General features: G+C 41.3%; 1 protein-coding gene across 5 annotated transcripts in view; it reads right to left on the bottom strand.

The window, feature by feature from the left end:
• ncalda (neurocalcin delta a) overlaps positions 1 to 22,926 on the bottom strand; it is a 65,412-nt gene that overhangs the window by 8,418 nt on the left and 34,068 nt on the right. For all 5 annotated transcript variants that reach the window (XM_070965906.1, XM_070965907.1, XM_070965905.1 and 2 more), the window contains one exon: positions 6,174 to 6,584. In XM_070965906.1, the coding sequence (XP_070822007.1) occupies positions 6,174 to 6,551 (378 nt within the window). In that variant the 5' untranslated portion in view covers positions 6,552 to 6,584. The remainder of the gene's footprint in view (positions 1 to 6,173; positions 6,585 to 22,926) is intronic.

Below are 22,926 nucleotides of genomic sequence, written 5' to 3'. Positions count from 1 at the left end.
TCCTTCTACACCTTAACCACATTAGACAACACAGAGAGGGACAGAGTGAGGGAAGCTGTCCACTTGTTGGGGCTTTTTTGGACTGACAGAGCCAGCGGAGCACCGTTTAAGTCATCCTGCATTAATAAGCATGCACACACGTACGCATGCACAGCGTCTCACCTCACCCTCACATCAAAGATGAATATGTCTCCCACGGTGACTTTATCTGCCTGAGCAGTGATCTATTCATCTCATTCATCCCATTCTGTTCAAGCTCACTAAATTACCAGTATGAATGCTCTCTTCTACCCTCCTTTTTAACTAATCGAGACAATGAACTTCCCTCTGTGCCCCTCTCGTCTGCTGATAGTGGTGTGTGTCGGACAAAAGGTGGGTTAGATATCAACTATTGATGAGTGGATGAGACAGTTTTATCTTTCTTTCTCGCCGTGTTCAGATTTTGTCATTATCTGAAGAAGATGAGGCAGGCTGGCGGCGATCCTTCCCATTCAATTACTCCCACAGCAAGGCTAATTATGAGCATCACCAGCATTTACACACTCTCTGCAGGAGAGACCATTAGCTAGCTGCAGTGAGCCACAGCTCCCAGTCACTGCGGCAAATGGAGGCGAGTGTGAATAGAAAACATGGAGACCACTGCGGGGGGAAAGACCAGGTTCTCTGAGCGAAGCGTCTGCAAGTACTGGCCGCAATGAAACTGATGTGGAGGACAATGTCCCTTACAGAGAGGGAAAAGTCTAAAAATGGGTAAGCTGATGTTAAATCACAAAATAATTAAATGGCATTTCTCTGATAAACAACAATAAAGGCTGCATACACAGTACACACTACAATCTGTGTACGCAGATGCATTCCAAATATACCCACAAGAAAACAGGATGGCAGGAGGGAGAGCTCCTATGTTTTGTCTTTTCCACTGATTCGGAGAACAGTGTGGTCGAAGAGCTTTAACAAAACGCATTAAACAGCGTATAGTAAGATTTGCATTGCACTGCAGATTAAAAAAAATTAAAATGAAAATAAAAAACGGTCATCAAATTTAGTAGGCTCTGGGGGCCATGCATGCCTGCACAAAACGATGTCATGGCAATCAATAGCTGTCGACATGTTTCACCCTGACCCAAAGTGGTGGACAGACTGACTGACAACGCTTACACTGCAGTAAAATTAGCATAAAAATAAAGGTGTGGAGCTTGGTTCTGCCTTCTCTCAAGCTAAACTAAAGCAGGGCTGCATCAATAACAAAACTGAAGCTGGTGAGTATCAAGTTGCCTTTGGGGTCAGGATCTTGGTAGAAGGATGTCTGGTTTACTTTGCTTAGCCTGCTACCATCATGAATCCTATCCAGATACAAAGCAGGAAATGGATGGATTTAGCCTCATGAGATCCACCTGCCATCTGCCCTCTGACTGCGCTGAAAGCTGATGCTGTGATCACACTAAGCTGCAGCGTTTACTCGAAGACTCTGAGCTCGCTCATCATTTTCACTGCAGTTAGTTGCAGAAGTCAGCGCTACCTGAGAACTTTTCTCTTAAGCCTGCTTTTCTCTGCAGAGGTGGGTGGCTTTGAACCAAGAGAGTGAAACAGCCAAATGCAGAGAGGGAGTAGACACACATGGAGATAGATAAATACTGAGTGTATGTGCGTATGTACAAACGCTTTTTGTGTCTGAGACAGAGAAATTGAGATGGCCCTGAGCTCTATCTAAAACTGCACTCGTAAGACACCAAGTTACTGCTTCTACATTTCAAAAGCTACAATCAAATTGGGGTTAGAGCTACATTAAAGTTTTTTAGTGCACAGTGGAAGTGGAAAACATTTCTGAGCCCTTAACAAACTGCAGCTGATTAACAACACATTAGCTAAATAACCTCACTCACATTCACGCTCACTCCCTCATTACGGCAGACCCATCAACTTTTCAACACTCTTGTCATCTGATTCACTTCAATTGATGAGCCCTGCAGACAGCCAGACATCCAGCGTCTTAGTCATTACTTTCTATTCTTTTGTCCATGGGAACAGCACCACCTTTTAATGGAAAGTGGGCAGAGGGTTTATGTTGTCAAGATGTAATGGAAGTGACAGGGCTGAATCACTGCGGTCTTCAGGTAGAGAAGCTAATTTAACCTTGAAGCAATGATACGTGGGCACATGTGAGGTATTATAAATTCAAATTTCCTAGGACTGCCTGTAGCTACCTTGGAAATGAATCACAGGAGCTGGCTTGATTAACTCAACTCTATAGGCACTGTACCTGTAGAATCAGTGATTCAGATGATTGGAGAAACCAAAACTCTAAATAATAAGAGGCAGTGCCACCGACCACAGCACACACATTTAACATTAGCGATGACAGCTAGATTCTAATGAGAAATTATGAATTTCTTATATAAGTCGTTGCTGAATTAGAAATGCTAATAGATCAGTCATCGAGACTGAATTAGAACGGATAATGTTGTCACAGGCTCTGTGAGGGGGCAGCAGGGGCTGTCCTGACCAATCACACACTTGTTTCATCATTTCAATAACTGCACACTCAAAGTTCCTCCATTTGGCCCTGCTTCATCAGGATGTGAAGGAAACTTGGTGTGTATGTTCAGGAGATATTCGGTCTGAAGATATGTAACCACATTTATAATGCTTGAACAAATCACGACAATTTGACGGGGTGCAGCAGAAAAATAACATAATGTCATTATATCAATGTGTAAAAAGGTGTTTCTTGACGTGTTCCTGAGCTCATGTAGTAATATTCTGATACAATCACGTGTTCACAAAGAGTGAACCTCTCTCCATCCTTGCTTGTGAATGACTGAGCCTTTCCACGATGCTCCTTTCATACTCAATGTTGGAGCCTCACTATGTGGATGAACAAAGAGAGGCTTGCATGTAAAAACTAAAGCCTGATGAAGAACAATCAAAAGAAATCACGGTAAAACCCTGTTGGGCCTTGCAAACCTCTCCTGAGAGCAAGATTTGGTTTGAATTCAAATCAACGCCCCTGCTCTACCTCTGCTTTCCACTGCAAAGTCAAGTTGCTATAGGAGATGCATTGTTCCTAATCAAACATTTGTACTTTAAGTAGTCTTGGCAACAGTCCTTTGCCACGCTGGACGAGTAACAGACTGTTTGTGTTCACTGAACACTTCTGGATCCTGGGAAATCAGCTGTTTGTGTATCTGGCAAGCACCCTGCACAAGGAATTATATGTATTAATGTATTATAGCTCCTAGTTGCAGTTGGACAACAGATGTCTATTGATTGAAGGATTATTGATTGTTGATCAGTATTGCTGAAGTTACATAAATGCTACTGTACATTTAGACAGCAGTTGTGTGTGATTTTATTTGCTTATGTGTTGTGGTAAAAGCTGCTTCAACCCTTCTCTGTTCATCTGATAAATGTAAAATAATATTTTATACATTGACCTCTGAAGAGCCTTTTTGTGAGGCTGTGTCCACAGTTTGGTTATTAGTCCTGATCTCAGGGTGGTGAATTCTTATATGAATTCTTATTAATAATTTCATTGATATTGATACAGTTAGCAACACCTCCAACCAGATCTCAACATTACTCATCATACTATAACATTATCAGATAGCCTGTTTACCTGTGGAATGTTCCAAACAGGTGTTTTTGGAGCATTCCATAAGTTTCCAGTCTTTTGTTGCTCCTGTCACAACTTGTTTGAAATGTGTTGATGCCATCAAATTCTGAATAAATGTATATTGACTAAAACCAATGAAGTTGATGAAGTAAAACATTAAATCTACTCTTTCTTTGGGCTGTTTTTTTAATATCATATATACATAGTATATGTCAAAAAGGATTAGCAAATCATCTCATTCTGTGTTATTTATGTGCTACACAGTGTCTAAAAGTTATGGAATCAGGGTTGTATTTGCACAGCTGTAACTGGCAGTGACATTAGTCAGCAGCTGCAGCCCCAATGTGCAATACACATAATGCAATATTGCATAATGCATTACAACACATAACAAGTAAGCAGAGACACAGTCTTAAGTATTTTGTTCTAGCTGCCAAGATAAGCAGCAGCTGTTTGTGAAGTATGCTATGTCAAACTTTACGAATATAGTAAACAGTAACCACCTACTCTTTCGATGTGAGAAAGTCCCCAAACTCCCAAAAAAAACCATCAAACCGTATTAATTCATCATGCCTTTGAGTGAATTTGGTAATAAATGTCATTTGTCATTTAATTTATGTTTAAAAAATTTAAAAAAAAACCTCACACTTCTGTTTTAAAACTTGCCTGTCCAGTTTTTTCCTTCTTCATGTTACTCCATGATTCTTGGCATCCATTGTCAGTTCATGCTGCTGAAGCACGCAACAACTCCTGAATGTCTATTTTAAGCCAAACTATTATCTTTTCCTGAACTTGACCAAGTAGTCTCGCTGCCAAAACAAAACCAAACTGCAACAGAAAACAAACTGAAAATAATAAGTGAACTAAGCCTAAAAATACATGTCAACAATATAACAATTAAGAAGTCTCACACAGGACACAGACCCTGTCTCTGGGGTGAAAGTCCTGTGCTTGACCCATTCATCCACCATGACCTGCTCCCTGTGTCCATTTTGTTGGCCATATCAGATAGGCTGGAGAGAAGTGTAAAATACAGGAGAACCCTGGGAAAAACGTGAGGGTTGACAGGCCTGGAAACGAGAGGCTGCATTGTACATGCATCCAATTTCAAACTGCTCAAGGAGAGGTAAAACAAGGTGAAACTGAAGTCGGACCAACTAGCTGCTGTTACACAAATGTGGAGGAAGCAAGAAGAACAGTGAGGGCAGAAGTCTACACACCCACACACGCTGATTTACAGTGTGTTTGTGTGTAGCTCTAATAGTCTGTTTACAGGAGAAGCTCTTGTGCAGGAAATGCCACCCATGCTCCCCCTTTTCCCTTGTTGTTTTCTTTTGTAAAGGTGAGCTGTGCCCTACTGTACGGCCCAATTTCCAATTCTTATGCTGTAAACCTGAAGAACAACTGTGGAACGTTCCACGCGGAACAACATGGGATTGAATCCTATAAAAATCTGGAAATACTATGCCTCTCATTTCAAAATGACCAGGGTTTTCGCAAGCTGCTTGTGTGGGTTTTATCCTTTTTTTTTTTTTTTTTTTTTAGAAAAATAATACATTGGGAAGAACCTTTGAAAGCCCACAGAGCCTGCTGGGTACTGACATTTACATTCATTAGCTTAATGTATAACAACAGGTTAGCATGCATGGGCTCTTAACACTGTCTGGGATTAAATATAAATGTCCTTCCTCATCATTCCAGCATTAGGCTGTTTTTGGCAGCTAGAAAAGAAAACAAGTGGGCTTTACAAAATATGGTAATGCTTGTACTAGATAAAACATGCACACATAAACACGACAGCACAAGACACAATACAGACTTCAGACCAGAAGCCAACTCTCTAATGGAGGAGCATATACAGTATACAGCAGATGATTTAGCAGACATGTATAACTGTTTTAATTCCATTTGTGGAACTTAAAAGGTGCAGAACAGACGGAAAATGGATCCTTTTCACTTCAAGAAAAGACTAAAAGCCACATTTAAGAAGGAGTAAAGCTAATGAATTCCTGACTGTTTCCAAAACTGCTTTTATTGGCAGGACAAAGAATGTTTCCAATTAACCTTAATACCTAAATGCATCCTTTAAGCACTGACATTTGAATGCAAACAGTAAATGAGGTCGTGAAGGACGTATCTCTTGGAAGCCCTGTGTTAGATGGAGGTACATCCAGCTCCATGTCTGCAAGAGCTTCCTCCCTATATGGAGCAGAGCTGTGTGTCCTCCTGTTACTATAATGCCAGCACTGCTCTTAAGTCTCATATAGACTGTGTTATGGATACAGTACTGTTAATGCAACGGTGTTTAACACACCACCCTGGCTAATGCTACAGCTAGTGTGTGTGAGAGTGTGTACGATATCAATTTAGAGCTCACCACCTCACAGTCACAGACAGGACTTGAGGACATGTGAGAGTAACTTCCTTCCTGTTAGTCTTGTTTTAGCACTTTTATGTATTTCAGTGGGATCTTTTGTATCTTTTTCCATAGTCGCTTTATATATTTATATATATAGACACACTGAGCTCAACATGTCCATTTGGCTCTAAGCACACTCACCTGAACAATCTCCAGCATCTCAGCTTTACTGATGTACCCATTCCCGTCCAGGTCATACATACTGAAGGCCCATTTCAGCTTCTGCTCCAGCTTGCCACGTGACGTCACACTTAGTGCGATGATAAATTCCCGGAAGTCTATTGTCCCGTCGCCGTTAGCATCAAATGTGCGAAAGACATGCTCGGCGAACTTTGAAGCGTCTCCGTAGGGGAAGAAGTTGCCGTAGATCTTCTTGAACTCCTCCATGGAGAGGTTCCCGCTGGGGCAGTCCCTCAGGAAGCCCTTGTACCACTCCTGGATTTCGTGCTCTGTGAAGTCAGTGCTCTCTAGAAGGTCCTGCATCACCTCAGGACGGAGCTTGCTATTCTGCTTCCCCATGTCTGTCAGTCCGGTCGATCACTCAGCTCACAGCTGGAAAAGAGAGGGAGGAGAGAGGGTTTGGTTTTAGGATGGCATAAACATCAATCAATTCTGCTGATTTCTAGGGTCCCAGCTGAAGGACAGAGATGAAAAGAAGAAAAAAAGGTTCCTCACACACGTACAAAATGTGTAGATTTAATACCCATATTACTGGAACTCATTTTAATCTAAAGACATGTTTTGGAGTGATGTCATCCTGACATGCTTGCACACATGTGAGTGATTTTGTTCCATAAACTGTACGAATCACAAAAGCAGACAGAAGGAAACCTTTTCTGCTCAGATTGCTTTATAAGATAGCAGCATGGAGCAATCTGGTCAGAGCCCTGGATTTTAAGATGTTCAATAATTTCGCCTGGTATAAGGCAAGACGGCTCACACCGTTACTGAATGCTTCAGACAGTTTAAAGAATGATGATCAACGTTTATGTGATCAGTTTGACGTGCGTCTGGTGTGCGATCAATGATGGTCGATGGCTCTTGGATGGAAAGTGCGCCATGCTGTTTCTCTTACAATATTTCTTTGTGTAGTCTTGGGTGGCATTATAGGTATCATGTTAGCTAACCAGAGCTCACATATCTATCACTGCGAGGTGCGCAGTAACATTTTTTTACTGCTTTCCAGCAAGCTGCTGGATAATGAAATATATATATCAGCTGTTCTGACACTGTGTGCGACCCCCTGCAGTGCATATATCTAACGCTCCTATTGCTGGTACAATGGTGTGCATCACCAACCACAAAAGAAGTAACTGGTACATTCAAATGTGTCCTGTTTTCTCTTGTTAGAACTCATTATCATGGGTCCTTTGAACATGTTTTCAGTTATAATATGCCTGTTCAAGTCTCCTTTACTTTGAAAGGGGAGCTCAGTAATTGGCTGCACAGTAGGATGCGGGTTTTGAGGCTTGAATCCTGTGGATGAATCAGTTAAATAATCACCAAGGACACAGCTGCTGTGTCCTCGAGTGGCTTCACTGAGGTATGAACCAAAAACGCAAACAATCCGTCTTTGCACACTTTGCATTTATCAGGACTAAAATCACTCCCTTCTGACAAACTATTGGAACTTTCCATGGAAAACATCACTGTGTACTCTGAGTACACACAGCACCATATGCCCAACATGGGTTTAATTAGTCTATAAAATCTCCACACACACAGACACGCACACACAAACCTCAGCTTAGCTGCACTGGAAGGAAAAGGAGGTGCATTGAAATGATATTTAAGCTGAGCCGCTCTGCAAACATCGTTCACATTCATCACCTCCTTCGAAACAATTTCTGAATCCTCTTCCTGGAACTGGAGCATCAGTGTTTGTGATGTAGATCTTTATGAGCGGGATAAAGCTTTCCAGTCACTGTTTGCAGTTGATTTAAATGTTCATGTAAAGAGAGAAATCTAAAATTGACTCAAAATAGTGATGATGATGAGTCATTCTCTACATGCAGTTGAGCCAGAATAAAGAAACATTACTGTTTATTAGTCACAGTGCTCATAAAAAGCCTTCAGCCTCCATGTTGGGTGATTGATGACTCCGACACAATAATACTACTTAACATGATTTTCCTCGCGGTTTTTATTTAAAAATGCCCCTTTTCCCCAATGATCAGTGAACAGCTCGTCAAAAAATGGTCATGTGAAATAAAAAAATCCTACTACTAATAATAACAGACTCACAAAGCCATAACTGTTGTACTTTGTTTGTATGATCATTTATCTCATTATGTCTTACTGTATTTCATATTGGCCACTTTGGGTCTCCACAGATACTATCTCTCCAGAGACAATAGCAGACGTACAGACATACATAAACAGTCAGAGTTGGACAGGGAAATGATGACGGTCAGGCAGAAAGTGACAGGAGCCATAGTGGAAGATTTCTGACTCTGTTTTCTATCTGCCCTATTGGTGACACAAACAGGAAGTGGCTGCTCCTGGTCTTGGGGAGATTGTGCTCTCAATACAGTAACCATGCAGAGTATATACACGCTCATCTTTTAGTAGTATTGTGTTATCATGAGCTTTTATGCAACTGAAATACAATTTTAAGAACCAAGAAAGTTTGAAATGACTAGAGCACAGGCAGTAATTTCCCAAATGTATTTCATCTCATATGTGTTCAGATACATATATACATATGTAGGTATTTATATCCAGTATGTATTCAGCCCTGTGCATTGCTCTGTTCACCTCGCCTTGGCCTTCACTCTGAAAAGTCTCAGGATATGAGTCACTTGTGTACTCAAAACCACCTAGCAAAGACCTTGATTACAACTGTGCGATAGGAGACCATATGAAACGACTGCTGTTTCTTTTCCCATCCTTGGGAGCAGCCATCTACTGTGTTTAGTTGACTACTGCCAACACATAATGAGAGAAATGAGAACAAAAAGTGGGAGCTCCGACTCTGACTTATAACCATCGAGTCAAATCATGGCATGCTATAAAAATAGACCTCCTGCACTCAAGGTTCAGCCAAGGCTACCGCCGAGGAGGAATTCCACAATGTAAGCAAGGCCTTTTGAGAAGTGATAACTTATCAGACCGTTGAATTATCTGCTCTCAGAGCGTGATGGAAAACCTTAAGCTCCAGGCGTGCCATAGTAGAATAATAGAAAAATAACCAGCCAGGCAGTTAATACTGCAGACCAGCTTCTACCTCTCTTTGATAAACAGTACGGCTCTGATGTCTAGGTGCAACACATCATAACCAATGAGCGCAATCATTTGAGTGGCACACAAATGAATGGAAGACTGACTTTTTGTGGGGAATTGTTGTGACACTCTGATTTGTTTACTTGTAGGGATGGGGAAATAAGAGGATTTTTAAAATCCAGACCGATTTGCATCATGTACATAAGTAGCACGCACGCTACCGTTAGCCTCAAAGGCTAGAATGTATCCCATTGCTTGGCAACACTGTCAGCTGCTCTGGGACTTGTTTCTCTCATTAGTTGTTGTGGCCATGCTCGGAAAGATAAATAACAAACATGTTTGAAATTATTGGGTTAGCCCCAGCTAGCGTGCATTCAGTTTTGAATTGGGGCTAAATTGGCCCCAAACTCCTGCAATCTGAGCCCGACTTAATAGTCCACAGCTATGCCAGCAGTTCTTGAGGCTGTGCTTTGCCACAGCAGTGCTTAGAGCAAAATGTTAACGTCAACATGCTCACATACACAATGCTAACACGCTGATGTTTGGTAGGTAAAACATTTACCATGCTCACCGTCTTACTTTACCTTGATAGCAGACTAACATGTAACAAATGTTTAAGTGCTAAATATTAGCATTGCTTTGCAGGTATTTGGTCAAATTATTATAATCCATCCTGAGGGGAACATTAATGTGTGTACCCAATTTCACGGCAAGCCATCCAACAGTTTTGAGATCTTTTTTGAGTGCTGGACTGATTACCATCCACAGAGCATATACAAATTGCCAACCTATATGTGGATGCCAAGCTCGTTCAGATTAAGGGACAAGTTCTATTTTCTACACCAACTACTACTGCAATTTTCAGAAGTATATCCTGTTTCTCCTCTTTCATTTTTACCAAATACTTGTTGCAAGGCACAAACAAAAGAATACAAAGAAAGAAATGTAAGGCATTTAACATTAAATGATGGACAGTCAAAGATTTTATGTAGCAGCCATTTAAAATTTGAGTTAAAAAGCAACAGGAAAGCCAAAACATCACAGACATTTGGGTGCTTGTGTATGGCACTAGTAATGTCATATTTGTATTGTTCTCTGTCCTATAATGGCAGGTGAAACTGCACAAGTCAAAGTTTGGTTGAGAAAACAATGACTTTATGTCAAATACTGCACTGACTACTATTTAAAAAGCTGCTACAGCACCTGACCCTCAGAGAGATTGCACTTGAGTCTGTCACCACGCTCTTTACTAATGGAATCTGCAGCCATAACCCTGTCCACTGCTATAGCACACATATACACAAACACGCACACACGCAAACGCACACTCTCTCTCACACATACACACGCGAGCATGCACACTCACAAAGCCTTAATTACAGACCCACTGTGCCAGGTCTCCTCTTATGATACACCATGTTTCCACTCGGTATATATACATTTGCACACACACACACACACACACACACACACACACACACACACACACACACACACACACACACAGACACACACACACACACACACACATATATATATATAACCACAGCGCTGAAACCACTCTGATACTACTGATGACACACTCAGCCAACTGAGGACGCTGCTGGCAGCCCACTTGTGTAGTGTGTGTTTGTGTCTTGGTACTTCTATTCTTCTTCGTGCCAGATGAATATTAGACCTTTGAAATGAATAATTGCTTGATGTTAGAATGAAATGGCGAAGCAGAAGTGCAGACAGAAATATAAAGATGTCTGTGTGTGTGTGTGGTGAGAGAACAAGAGCTTGTTTATGTACTGTACTGTATATTTGAGATTGACAGCAGCTGACATTAAAAGGAGTAGGCACTGGTGAGTGACAGAAAACATTTCTGTGCCTCTGAAGGCTGCTGCACGTGTACTGTTCAGTATGTCAGATAGCGTTGGAAAGCTGCCTTCTCATATATAGGCTGGGGGTGGTGTACCTAAGCATTTTTGTCATTCTTCAAAAACATGTGACCTGACAGTCTCTGCTCACTTTCCACATCAACAAGCCAGGGCTGACAGGAGGAGTGCCAATTCGTTCACAAATCCAGTTCTGATTCTCCACACAGCTATTTGACCACCGCATCAATCACTTTCATCCACATCTCAGCTCCTGTGTAGGAGGAGATACTGTTGCTCCATCCCTATTCTTTTTATCTACAGACCTAAACCCTCAGGTGTCAACCTCTTGGAACTGCTTGACATTAAAAACTTCAGGCTGTTCAAGGGGAACTGATGATGGATGCATAATATTAACAGGCACATTTTCTTTTACAAATAACACAGAACAGGAACAAAACTACATTTAACGAGATTAAGTGCCTTTTTTTAGCATATGGTCTCAAGTGCATGGTGCAGGTGCATTTAGCCAACTCGTCTTTAGTTAGTTAAACAGCACATAAAGCAGGTGCAAATTGAGGGCCAAGGCACAGGTTAGTTAAATAGGCACGGTGGTGCTTTGAGCTAAAGGATAAGAAAAAGGAAGAGTCAGTGGCACTGTCATGGCATGACTTCATGTTCATAATGCCACAACAGTTTTTTCGTGCTGCCTCAAATTTCAGCTGTAGTTCATAAAAGAAATACCTTGGCTGTGCAATGTGATTGGTCGGCATTTTGTACAAAGAAGTTTGGTAAAGCAGGCAGAGGCTTCCACTGCTCCTGCCTCTTATCCAGTCACACTTCCTCTGGACTCGGCCTCAAAACAGTCCAACCATTCAAACGGAACATACAAACTGAAGTGGATGGTGATTCAGATTCAAATAACCTGAGCAGAGCTGGTTCCATAGCTCAGGTTCACATTTAGATTCTAACAACCTCACCACTTCACCCACCGCACACACACACACACACACACACACACACACACACACACACACACACACACACACACACACACACACACACACCGCACACACACTGCGCACACACACCGCGCACACACACACACACACCGCGCGCACACACACACACACACACACACACACACACACACACACACACACACACACACACACACACACACACACACCGCGCACACACACCGCGCACACACACACACACACCGCGCGCACACACACACACACACACACACACACACACACACACACACACACACACACACACACACACACCAGTTAAGCTGCGGATATTTTCCGGCCACTTCCATTATGGACAAAACAATTTCTATGTAAACCACAAAGCCTCTCCACGATGAAAGGCTGTGAAGACTGATTGTTTCATGCTGTATGAATACATTGATGAGGTGGCTCTCATGCACTGACAGGGGAGAGGTAAGAGGACTGAAGCAATGAGAGGCAGAGGAGACGTGGAGCACGATGGAAACAGAATTTGTAATTCTATATGTCTTTCTATTTAAGAGACACACACCTTGTTTTTTATTCTCTCTAATACATTTCCTCTTTCACCATCTTCACACTCCTCATCTGTCCTTCATCAATCTCACTTGTGCTTCTCAATAAGATCTTTCCATCTTCACACTATCCCATTCATAAACTTTTCATCTTTCTCATCCACCTTTCCTGTACTTTATTTCAATATTCTTAATCCTGTTTCATTTCATCCTACACATGAACAACTCCTCCTTTTATGAAGTCATTTCACTGCAGTTACCATAGTAACATTCAGCAAAATTCGACAGCCATTGATAAGCTGTCTGAGTGAGCTTCATACACATATGCATGGGTACACACGCACGCACACACACACACACACACACACACACACACACACACACACACACACACACACACACACACACACACACACACACACACACACACACACACACACACACACAGAGCCAAATTGAATCAGAATCAGTGACTGCGGGATGTGTGTGTAGGTGTGTAGGTGTATAGGTGGTTGTGTGGGTGCAGGTATGTGAGGTGAGTAGCAAGAAGCCAACTGGGATCAGCATTTCAGCAGCCTGATCTGCATGCATGCTTCATGTGAAGCCGCTACTCAGGCCATTCTTTTTACCTTGATAAATTTGAATTATTAGTATATTAAATTTGCTTGGATTGTGGATGTGACATGACATTAAAAAATCAGAGGTTTAAAGTACAAAACAGAAAAAGAAAACTCTTCCACACCAGTGGAACAAGTAACAAAATCGTCTTTGTAAGAGCAGGTAACAAGGAATACATCTACATCATTTACATCTAATATTCCAACAATTAATTCTTTTTAGAGTAATTACGGTGTCATAACTATTTGGGCAATCACATACTGAACAAAGGAGGTGGACAGTCCTTTGCACCTTTATGTTCCACTAAAAAAAAGACAATCTGTTGCCTCACTTCTGAATTCAACACCCTCTTGGGAGCATTTGCTAGCTTTATTAGAGTTTTGATGATAGAGATGACAAAAAAATGGAGAGATAGAAATGGAGTTAAACATGCAACAAACTAATGTGGTGATGCTACAAATCATTGTTGTCTTAAACCCAGGTCACAAGGTACCCCAAAGGACAAATCTTTACCATAAAATGTACATTTGTTCAACCAAAATGAACCTCTCTGCACTCTTTCACTAAGAAGCATGCAGCACATTACCAGTCCACCTGAAATTAACACAGATTAAAAAAAAAAACCCTACAAGAACACTTCTAATGAGCAGCCCTTTCCCAAACCTATAGCACCAGCTGTTGCAGAGTGTAAACAAGTGAACTGAGAAAGCTAAGAAAAGGAAGAGACTGCCATCTCCAACAGTGCCAGCTTTACGACAGCTTCAGAGCAGCGGTCTCCCAATTCAGGGGCTGAATCATTTGAACTTTTGAGACCAAATCTGTCATGAGACCTGTTCGAAGGGTCTTTTATATGTAGCTTCCATACAGTTAGTGAAGTTATATGGATATATCCACCATTAGCCTGATATAGTATTTGCTTTAAGAGTTGAGTGAGGCTGATTCACCTGTGTGGCAAATCCAGCCCCTTCACTGGGACATAGTTAAACTCAATCAGAGCCCTCCTCATTCATTCATAGAAAATACTGTTATGAAGGCTTAACAACTAACAACAGCAAAATAGTCACTGGTAGCTAAAACAGTCTCCTGACCTGCCTATTGTAACCTTTAGTAATACTGAAAGATGTTTCTACTGGTTCATATCTCTGTCTCTCTCGCTCTGTCTCTTGCACAACAAAGCAGCAAGTATGATGAAGTGGGCCCTCCATGGTGGCTTTACACAAGGACTGTCAATGACTTGACCTCAAGTATCCCACCATGTTAACACAGCTTAGAGGAAATAACTTTGTCTTAGCTGGATTCAAAGAGCGCTCAGCAAAGCTTTGTTAATTCCAGCTGTGCTCTGGTCTGTTCAACCTGCGGCACAAGGTTCTTTTTCTTCAGGCCAACAGACACACACACACCAACAAATCATACATACAGTTTGGTATGTACCATATGTACCATGTGGAACCCTTGTGATTTTGCCTCTTAAGTGCAGCAAATGAATGGAAAACTAATTGTTATTTACTAGATTTCAAAAAGATTTTAAATTAGAGTACTTCACTTTGAAACTTCCCATTCATACAAATACACTGCATACTTCTTAAATTGGTCCACTTTGTTTTTAGTTGCAGAGAGTCAATATATGCAAACATAATTAACATTTAATAGATTTGCTGAATCTCCCACTGCAAATAGTCATTAATGGAAATCCAAGTCGTGATGCTAAATGTTAAATGGAAAACCAAAGCAGTTTGGGTTGAAATGCCCAAATAAAATGAAAGCTAACCTCACAGAGGGACTGCGATGTGTAACCATAAAGAAGTAGTTTTGGTTTGGGGAGAGTAAATCAGAAAGAAAGACAGAGAAAGTTTTCCAGGACAAGGGAAGTGGGAAGAAGCTTTTTTTTCTTTAGTAAGAAACATTTGCACACTTGGGTTTTTCTTAGTGCAGGGCAGCAGCTTGAGTCTCCAGAACAATGGACAGCAGGAACAACAGAGATGGAAGTGGGGAAGTGTGACAGAGAAGGACACAAAGAAACACTCAAAAATAGAGATTAAAATAAGAAAGAAAATGCTGATGAACTGACAATTGTGTCTGCCAACATCCTACTGGGCTTGAAGCGACAAACCTCTGTTCTCTCTTTTCCTGTCCCAGCAGGAAAACCCTAAGACAATTCATGTAATTTAATAATAATTCATCCTCCAAACCTCACTGTTTGATTAACTACAGAAGGGTGATAAACCACCAAACAACCCGTTTAGACTTTTTTTCTGAATTCCAGAATTCCAAAAGCATTCTACACAAAAAGGGATTTTACCCACTAAAATTCTAAGCTACAGTAAGAGCAGACTTCAGTGTGCCTTGGTTCCAAAGAGCTTCCAAAAGGAGAAACCTCTCCCCTCAAACTTCCTGACAATGCTCTGGCTCTGGGAGGCGAGGTGGGAAAATAGAGAGAGGCACTGGCAGGCAGCCAGGCAGTAGCTGGATATTGGGTAACCAAAGAGTCGGGCAGACGAGTTTGTACTACTTGGACTAAAGCCAATGTTTCTAGGATCTGACCCCTTGATTCTTCCTTTTACTCTTATAAAGAAGCTGCCCAAACTTGTGCGAAGCTCCTTTCCATTGAATCAACACCAAACCTGAGACAGCAGACAAACGGCGTTTGTTCTGTCGGGCTGATTGAGGTTGCTAGCTGGTTAGCCTGAAGCTGTCCACAGTCGATATTTTCAGCCCTTATACGTTTAAATGGCCTCCTTAGCCTTCATTAGGTTGCTATGGTAACAGACCTGATAGGAGGAGGAGGAGGCAACCACACATTGTATTGATTCAGGATAAAAGGAGTGAACCAGTGAGACGCAAAAGATGACATCCTTCCTCAAGTCACTTTCATAATCTACTTAAAGGTTATACAATTTCATCTACGCAGCCACAGCACAGAGATCTGTGAGCACTGTTCCTGTAAAAGTTTGCATTATTGTATCCATGCTGGTTGTTAAATAAGGATTACATAACATCTTTAACATTTATTATGACTCACAAGCATGAGATATAGAAACGTGTAAAGGTTCCAGATAACAGTGGATTAAGCAACTCCTCAGCTGAGTCACATTTGACAGCTATTTTGGTCAATGGTTATGAGAATCAGCTCTGGTTGAATGCCTGAGTGGAATGTCTCTTCTTCTTCACTTGCTCTTCGTCCGGCAGAAAAGGACCCCTGCCTTGTACTCTGAGGTTGTGTCTAATTTGTCTGGCTCCCTGTCTGTGGTGCCCTGGTGCGAGCACTCTGTCTGCCTGAGACTGGATCATTGGACCTTGTTAATTGGTTGGATGACTCCTGAGTCCCAACAGGGGGAAAGAGAATAGATGTATTTCTGTCTGTTACTGCAGTTTGACTGTTACTGTGGTTCTCTGATTTAGTCTGCTTGCAAAGTTAGTATAAAGGACGTGGAGTCTGACTACATGACATGATAAATGGTCATGTTAAATTACCACTTGAAATTCTTAGAAATTTCATTTCATTGCAGACAGATGATGGTAAACACAGTGAGAGTCGATTATGTCAGCGGAAATGCTGCCAGATCAAACGTATTAATGCCGGGATCAGACTACATGAATCTAGACTGATTTTGAGATGATTTTGTCGTGGCCGACCAATTACCAGCGTCATGGCCGATCGTGACGACAGTCAGGCGTCTATACTCGTGTAGTGTGACATGCTAAACATCTGTTGTCGTGAAGCATCTTGGACGCCCAACAACACCAATCAACAATCAGACGTGTAGTCTGATTCCGGCATGAGTTATAGTTGGTGAGTTATGACTGGGTAAGTGATGTTCAGGTGAGGGGCTTGGCTAAGGTTGGGTAACTAAATGCAGTCCCAAATTAGAATTGAATCCAGAATGGCAAAAATCAGATACTGATGAAAAAATTTGAATTTTGGTTCTGCTTATCGGTTCCTAAATGTGCACTAACCCTTTAGGACGTGGCTATCTGCCGGGACCTGTCAATGACAGGTATCAACTCAACAGCATGTTGGTGACTGACTGTTTACAACGCTGTAAAAACTAGAGTGTGCTGGGACTGCAGAGCTGTGAAAAACTGTTTTATTTATTTGAGTCAATTTGTGGCGACATAATTCTTCTGTAATTCCTACTGGGTATAAACAGAATGACAGTGAAGCCACAAAACAATGGAGGAAATAATTTTTTTTATCATTGATATTAAAATACACAATCAACATGAAAAAACACAAACATAAGGGTTAAACTAAATCAAACTAGGGAATTCAGTTTACGAACACAGGGCGTTACCTGTATTGTAATATAATATAAAAGCATGTAAACACTTGACCTCTTTCATTTATAACATATTGAACTGGAATCAATAAAATTCAAACGATGGCTGACCCTGGGTTTAGTGGACAGTAAATTACACTTGGATGTGCTCAGCTGCATCATTTTAATTGTTGAATATTGACTGCCATCTGGGCAGGGGACAAATCTGAAATAAATATCAATCGCACGCTCCAGCCACAATGAAGAAAACAGCCAAAGCAACTCCAAACATTTCTATCACTTTAAATGTTTAATACACCAACGGATGCCTGTTTTGGTTATTTTGTTTTGGCCTTGTTCGTTCAAAGTTAATTTTCCATAAAACTGATGACTGGTGTTAAAAAAATATTTGCCTCCCACTCAATCACACCTGCTGGATACAAATTTCCATTCGCATTGTGAGGGTGGGATGGCTGTAAAATGTGCCAAAGCTTAACTCTAACTGATAAAAGATGTTTGCAGAGCAACTTTAAGACCAGCTGGAGAATGTATGGTTGTCGCAGAATGAGGGCAAGGTCTATCGTGTCTCACAGTGTGTGCATTATGAGAGAGAGCGGAGGGAGAGAGCGTGAAAAGAGAGAAGAGGGAAGAGAAAATGTGGTTTGGGCAGAGCCTGAGCCTGGAGATGGTTCTGAGTGAACAAAGCCCCTGGGGATGCAACAAAGCTTGCCCTGCTTCCTGTGGTCAAAGAAAAAATATAGAAACAGGATATAACATCACGGAAAATAACAAAACAGAACGGAAGTTACATCACAGCGGAGGTCAAGAGTCAGGATGAATCCAGGGAACTGGGATGTGTTGAAGATTAATGCGTTAAGATCACAGAATATTTAGACTGGTAGGCAGTTTGAGTCAGACCCTGTCATGTAAGCAAAGTAAGAATGTGCAACTCTTCAATACAACAGTGATTCTTCTAAAGCCAAGTGGACAAACGGCTGCACGCTGAATGATAATGCAGCCCTGTGCATACTGGATGTGTAAATAAGACAGCATTGGCTAAAATGGAGATAATATGTCTTTAAAAGCTTGCTGTGCAGCTGCCATGTGGGCAAAACTGACTTTAAAATCAGCCACTGATAAAATCCACAGAGCTGCATGAGTATAAATAAACTTTCACACTGATTTATGCGCTGCCTTTTAATTGACTGTTTCTGTTGTATTATAGTATATCGGAGTATTGCAAACATGGTATTCCCATATGATTACTAAAATGGAACTTAATTGACCAAACTTACACTTAAAAAAACGGTTTCTGAATTACCTTTGCAATTTACTATATAATGTGTCCAGGGAGAGGGAAGTCTGGGCGTCCCTGCTCAGACTGCTCCCCCCGCAACCCGGCCCCGGATAAGCGGGAGAGAATGGATGGATGGATGGAATTTGCTATATAATGCATACTCACATGCAACACATGTACTGTACACTTGCAGGCACAAAGTCATGAGTTTAGGGACAGAACAGATAAGACAGCGTTGGACTCTCATACCAATGCTGTTATCAAATTTTCTCCTCCCATATAAAGTCAGAGTTAAAAATCCAAAAGGATGTCTCAGTTACAGTGAAGATAACTAATCATAGTCTGACAGCATCTTATAAACAGTAGTGGAAAATCCTACCAGTGTTTGTCATATCTGGGTGAAGGATATTCAAAACTAATGTGGGCTTACAGTATCTCTGTGTCGTGAACAGCTGCCACAAGATACAAGCTGCCACATAACAAGGACAAGGTCTGCTGCAACATCTCCTCTCCAAGATAGCATCTTCACTTCTGACAGCTCACAATAAATGCACAGCGTCAGAAAGCAATTTACCAGCAGATATTGCGTTCAAGTGATTTTCAAGTGACAATTCAGTGATAGCACGCTCCTCCTTTCTCCTCACGTACCGCAGTCAGGAATGCATCCTGTCTGCCACAGATCCTTGCGAACACTGAGGAATTCCAAGCAGTTGTGTGTCTGAGCTCCATCACCTCCTAGCTGTGTCATTTGCAACACTCCCCTTGGGAAATAATTCATATGCTATATTCTGAATAATTCAATATCTCCCACATTGGCTGAGAGCTGCTTCCGTGCTCCATGTGACAGAAAAACGGCTCGGTTCAAAATAATTTCAACAGTAATTTGATTTGTTTTTTATGAAATCAAGCTTCTTATGAAATAAATTTCATCAATCGTCCCTTTGTCGTCTCTTTACTGATCCAGAAATACTTTATCCAAAGGCAATGTGTGCTAGTTTTGTTCAACTATTACAAGAAAGGCCAGAGCAGACTTTATCTGCTCAGGAGACTGAGGTCGTTTGGAGTGCAGGGGGCACTCCTGAAGACCTTTTATGACACTGTGGTGGCATCAGCCATCTTCTATAGAGTGGTCTGCTGGGGGAGCAGCGTCTTGACGGCTGACAGGAAGAGACTTGACACACTGATCAGGAAGGCCAGCTCCGTCCTGGGATGCCTCCTCGACTCAGTGGAGGTGTTAGGAGAGAGGGGGATGATGGCTAAGCTGTCATCCATGATGGAGAACGACTCCCACCCCCTGCAGGACATTTTAACAGCACTGGAGAGCTCCTTCAGCGACAGACTGCTTCACCCAAAGTGTGTGAAGGAACGCTATCGCAGGTCCTTCCTTCCTGCAGCAGTCAGACTCTACAACCAGTAGTGCTCCCAGTAGACCACACACTCACAAGACTTTTAGACTGACTGCACTATAATACACATGAGCTGTGTTCACTTACACTGTGAAAATATTTAGCTCAGGTGAATTTCAACTTAAGGTGCAATATATCAATCTTTCAGTCAGGTGTATTATTACTCCAATGTGCAATATCAATACTCTAGTCAGGAGTACTACCATCCAATTACAATATCAGTACCTATTGTTCATATTTCATTATTCCTTGTTTATATTGTTTACATTGCTTGTTTGTTATTTAATGTCCTTTTTACTGAGGCCCTCTATGTTTGCTATCTACTTTGCTGCTGTAATACCTGATATTTCTCCACTGTGGGACTAATAAAGGTATATCTTATCTTATCTTATCTTACCTTATCTTAACTTATCTTATTAATTTTCTTGTACTAATTGTCAGAGATCTCATATTGAATGAAGTTAGGAGGAGTGGATTTTTGAATTATTAATGCCTTATGATGAACGTACTGTGACCCAGCACCAAATGTTCCTTCATGGTCCACATCCCAGTCTGGACTTTGACCATGGACTGGGCCTCGACCAGCATCTAACACATCCAGCCCCAGAGAGTACATACACTAAATTTAGCCTTGAAGATCTGGTTTTGCAAAGCCAAAAACATGGAGGGTAATTCTGCAAAAACATGAACACAATGCAATGTCATCAGGCGACACGATGTGTAGATTATTATTATCCTGATGGGAACTTTCAAAAGTCCTAAAATCCTTCCTCACAGCATCATGAATCCCTGCGCAGCGTCTTAATAAGCCCTCAAACTCATGAATGCATCAGTCAGACTGGACTTAATGCATCACATTTCAGCTTCTCACTGGTACCTGTGAGCACATGCGCAGCCTTTAATAAATGCCACTAAATTTGAACAGACCGGTAAAACAGTTGTTTCCCTGAACATTATCAATCTGAATGTTTTCAACAAATAGATTTAAAATAGAAATTTTAAATCAAATTGAGTTAAACATGCTCTAAAGTCCTGACACTGAAATCAGATGTTGTTGTCTCCCTGCTTCCTCTCAAACATTTAGATAAGTGTGCTAATCTTCTCTCGTTCCCAAACACGACAAGCACTGCAATGTCTTCAAAACAGATGTGTAGTGATAACATCCTGTCTCTCTCACTAACAAACAGCAGAGACGCAGAACAAATGAAAGTTGCATCACATGGCTGATCTTCTGTTTTGTTGGTAGGAGTGAACGTCCAGCCTCCTTATTTAGAAAAGCTGACTGATGATTATCTATCTAAATTTAAATGTCCAACAGCATTATCTAGCGAGTGGTCGCTGTTATCAAGTGTCTGATGGAATAATTTAACTTACAGAGCCAATAATATCAATTCTAAAACATGCTCAACAAGGACAACCTGTGAGTGTCAACGCATGCTGTGATGAAACTGATCATGCAATGACAGAAAACCTGACAGTCATGGCAGAAGGGGAGTTCCACAGTTGCAGTGTAAAGTACCACCAACAAGCATACAGTAGAAAGCTCACAGCAAAAGAACGTCTTTGTCTCGTGTCCAGCGTGACATGACAGCGTGTGTGAATTCCGCTCTACGGCTATAAATAGAACATCTGTTTCCCATAGTTCCCTAAACCAGGGGTTCTCAAACACATCACTCAAAGGACCGCATGTGACTTTTAGTCAAGGTTAGAGGCCCAAAACGATCGATGATGAAAAAACAATACTGAATCAATGAATTTACGTCTCATCTCCTGTGATTGGGCCAGCGTGAAGCCGAGGCTCAGACAGTCAGTTCATGTTTATTTCTGACTCAGACAGATTCTACAACTGCATAGACTCTATTTGGAGAAACTGTGTCCTGGACACACCGAGACACATTCTGTATCTGTGATTACGTTAATGTGTGAACTCTGCAGCAACAACACACAGCGCTCTGCAGCAGTTAACATCGCCATGACAACAACGTCAACCGTAGGGAAATAAGTCACAATAAAACCACCTTCATCTGAGGACAGGCTCCCTGTGAATGATCTACAGCTACACATGACTGATCAACGGCACATTTATTTCAAAACAGAAAATATTACACTTCATAACACAAGGTGTGGCAGGGCTCCTCAAAAAAGAAAAAAAAACAAACATTTATTTAGGCCTAATTAGTCTATTATTGTTTAATAATGTGACTTTCTAACAAAATTAATCTTATTTTTATTCTATTTTTTTAATACCAATGTGAACAGACTATGGAAAATCCTCAATGACAGCTCGATACTGAACTAGAAAAGACCTCAATGCTCATTACAAAACCAACAGTTCAACTACTCATGAACAAGTGCTGATCTCAACTAAAAGCTCCTCGTCTGGGGATTAATACATACATTTATTTTCTTTGTCCAACTGTCGTATTGAGTCTCAAACTGAGTATTTTTGTTTGCTTCCTGGGATCCTGAAGAGAAGTTTTATGTTGAGATGAGGTCTCATTCGTTGGCGGTTGAACTGCGGGCTTTGTGCTGAAAGAAGTATGTAAATCATAGTTCACCTGCTCTACAGAAGCAGATACTCACAGAGTCAAAAAGCTTGTTTATTTGACGCAAGAGGCCTAACTTGGGTTTATTTTCATTGGCCAACTGTTGTGTTGAGACCCACAAGAGGAGTTTCTGTTGAGATCAGGACTCACTCATTGCTA

Source organism: Chaetodon trifascialis, chromosome 7 (genome assembly GCF_039877785.1).
Source record: "Chaetodon trifascialis isolate fChaTrf1 chromosome 7, fChaTrf1.hap1, whole genome shotgun sequence".
Lineage (NCBI taxonomy): Eukaryota > Metazoa > Chordata > Actinopteri > Chaetodontiformes > Chaetodontidae > Chaetodon > Chaetodon trifascialis.
The sequence above is the reverse complement of the archived record's forward strand: the minus strand, read 5'-3'. Positions and strand labels throughout refer to the sequence as shown.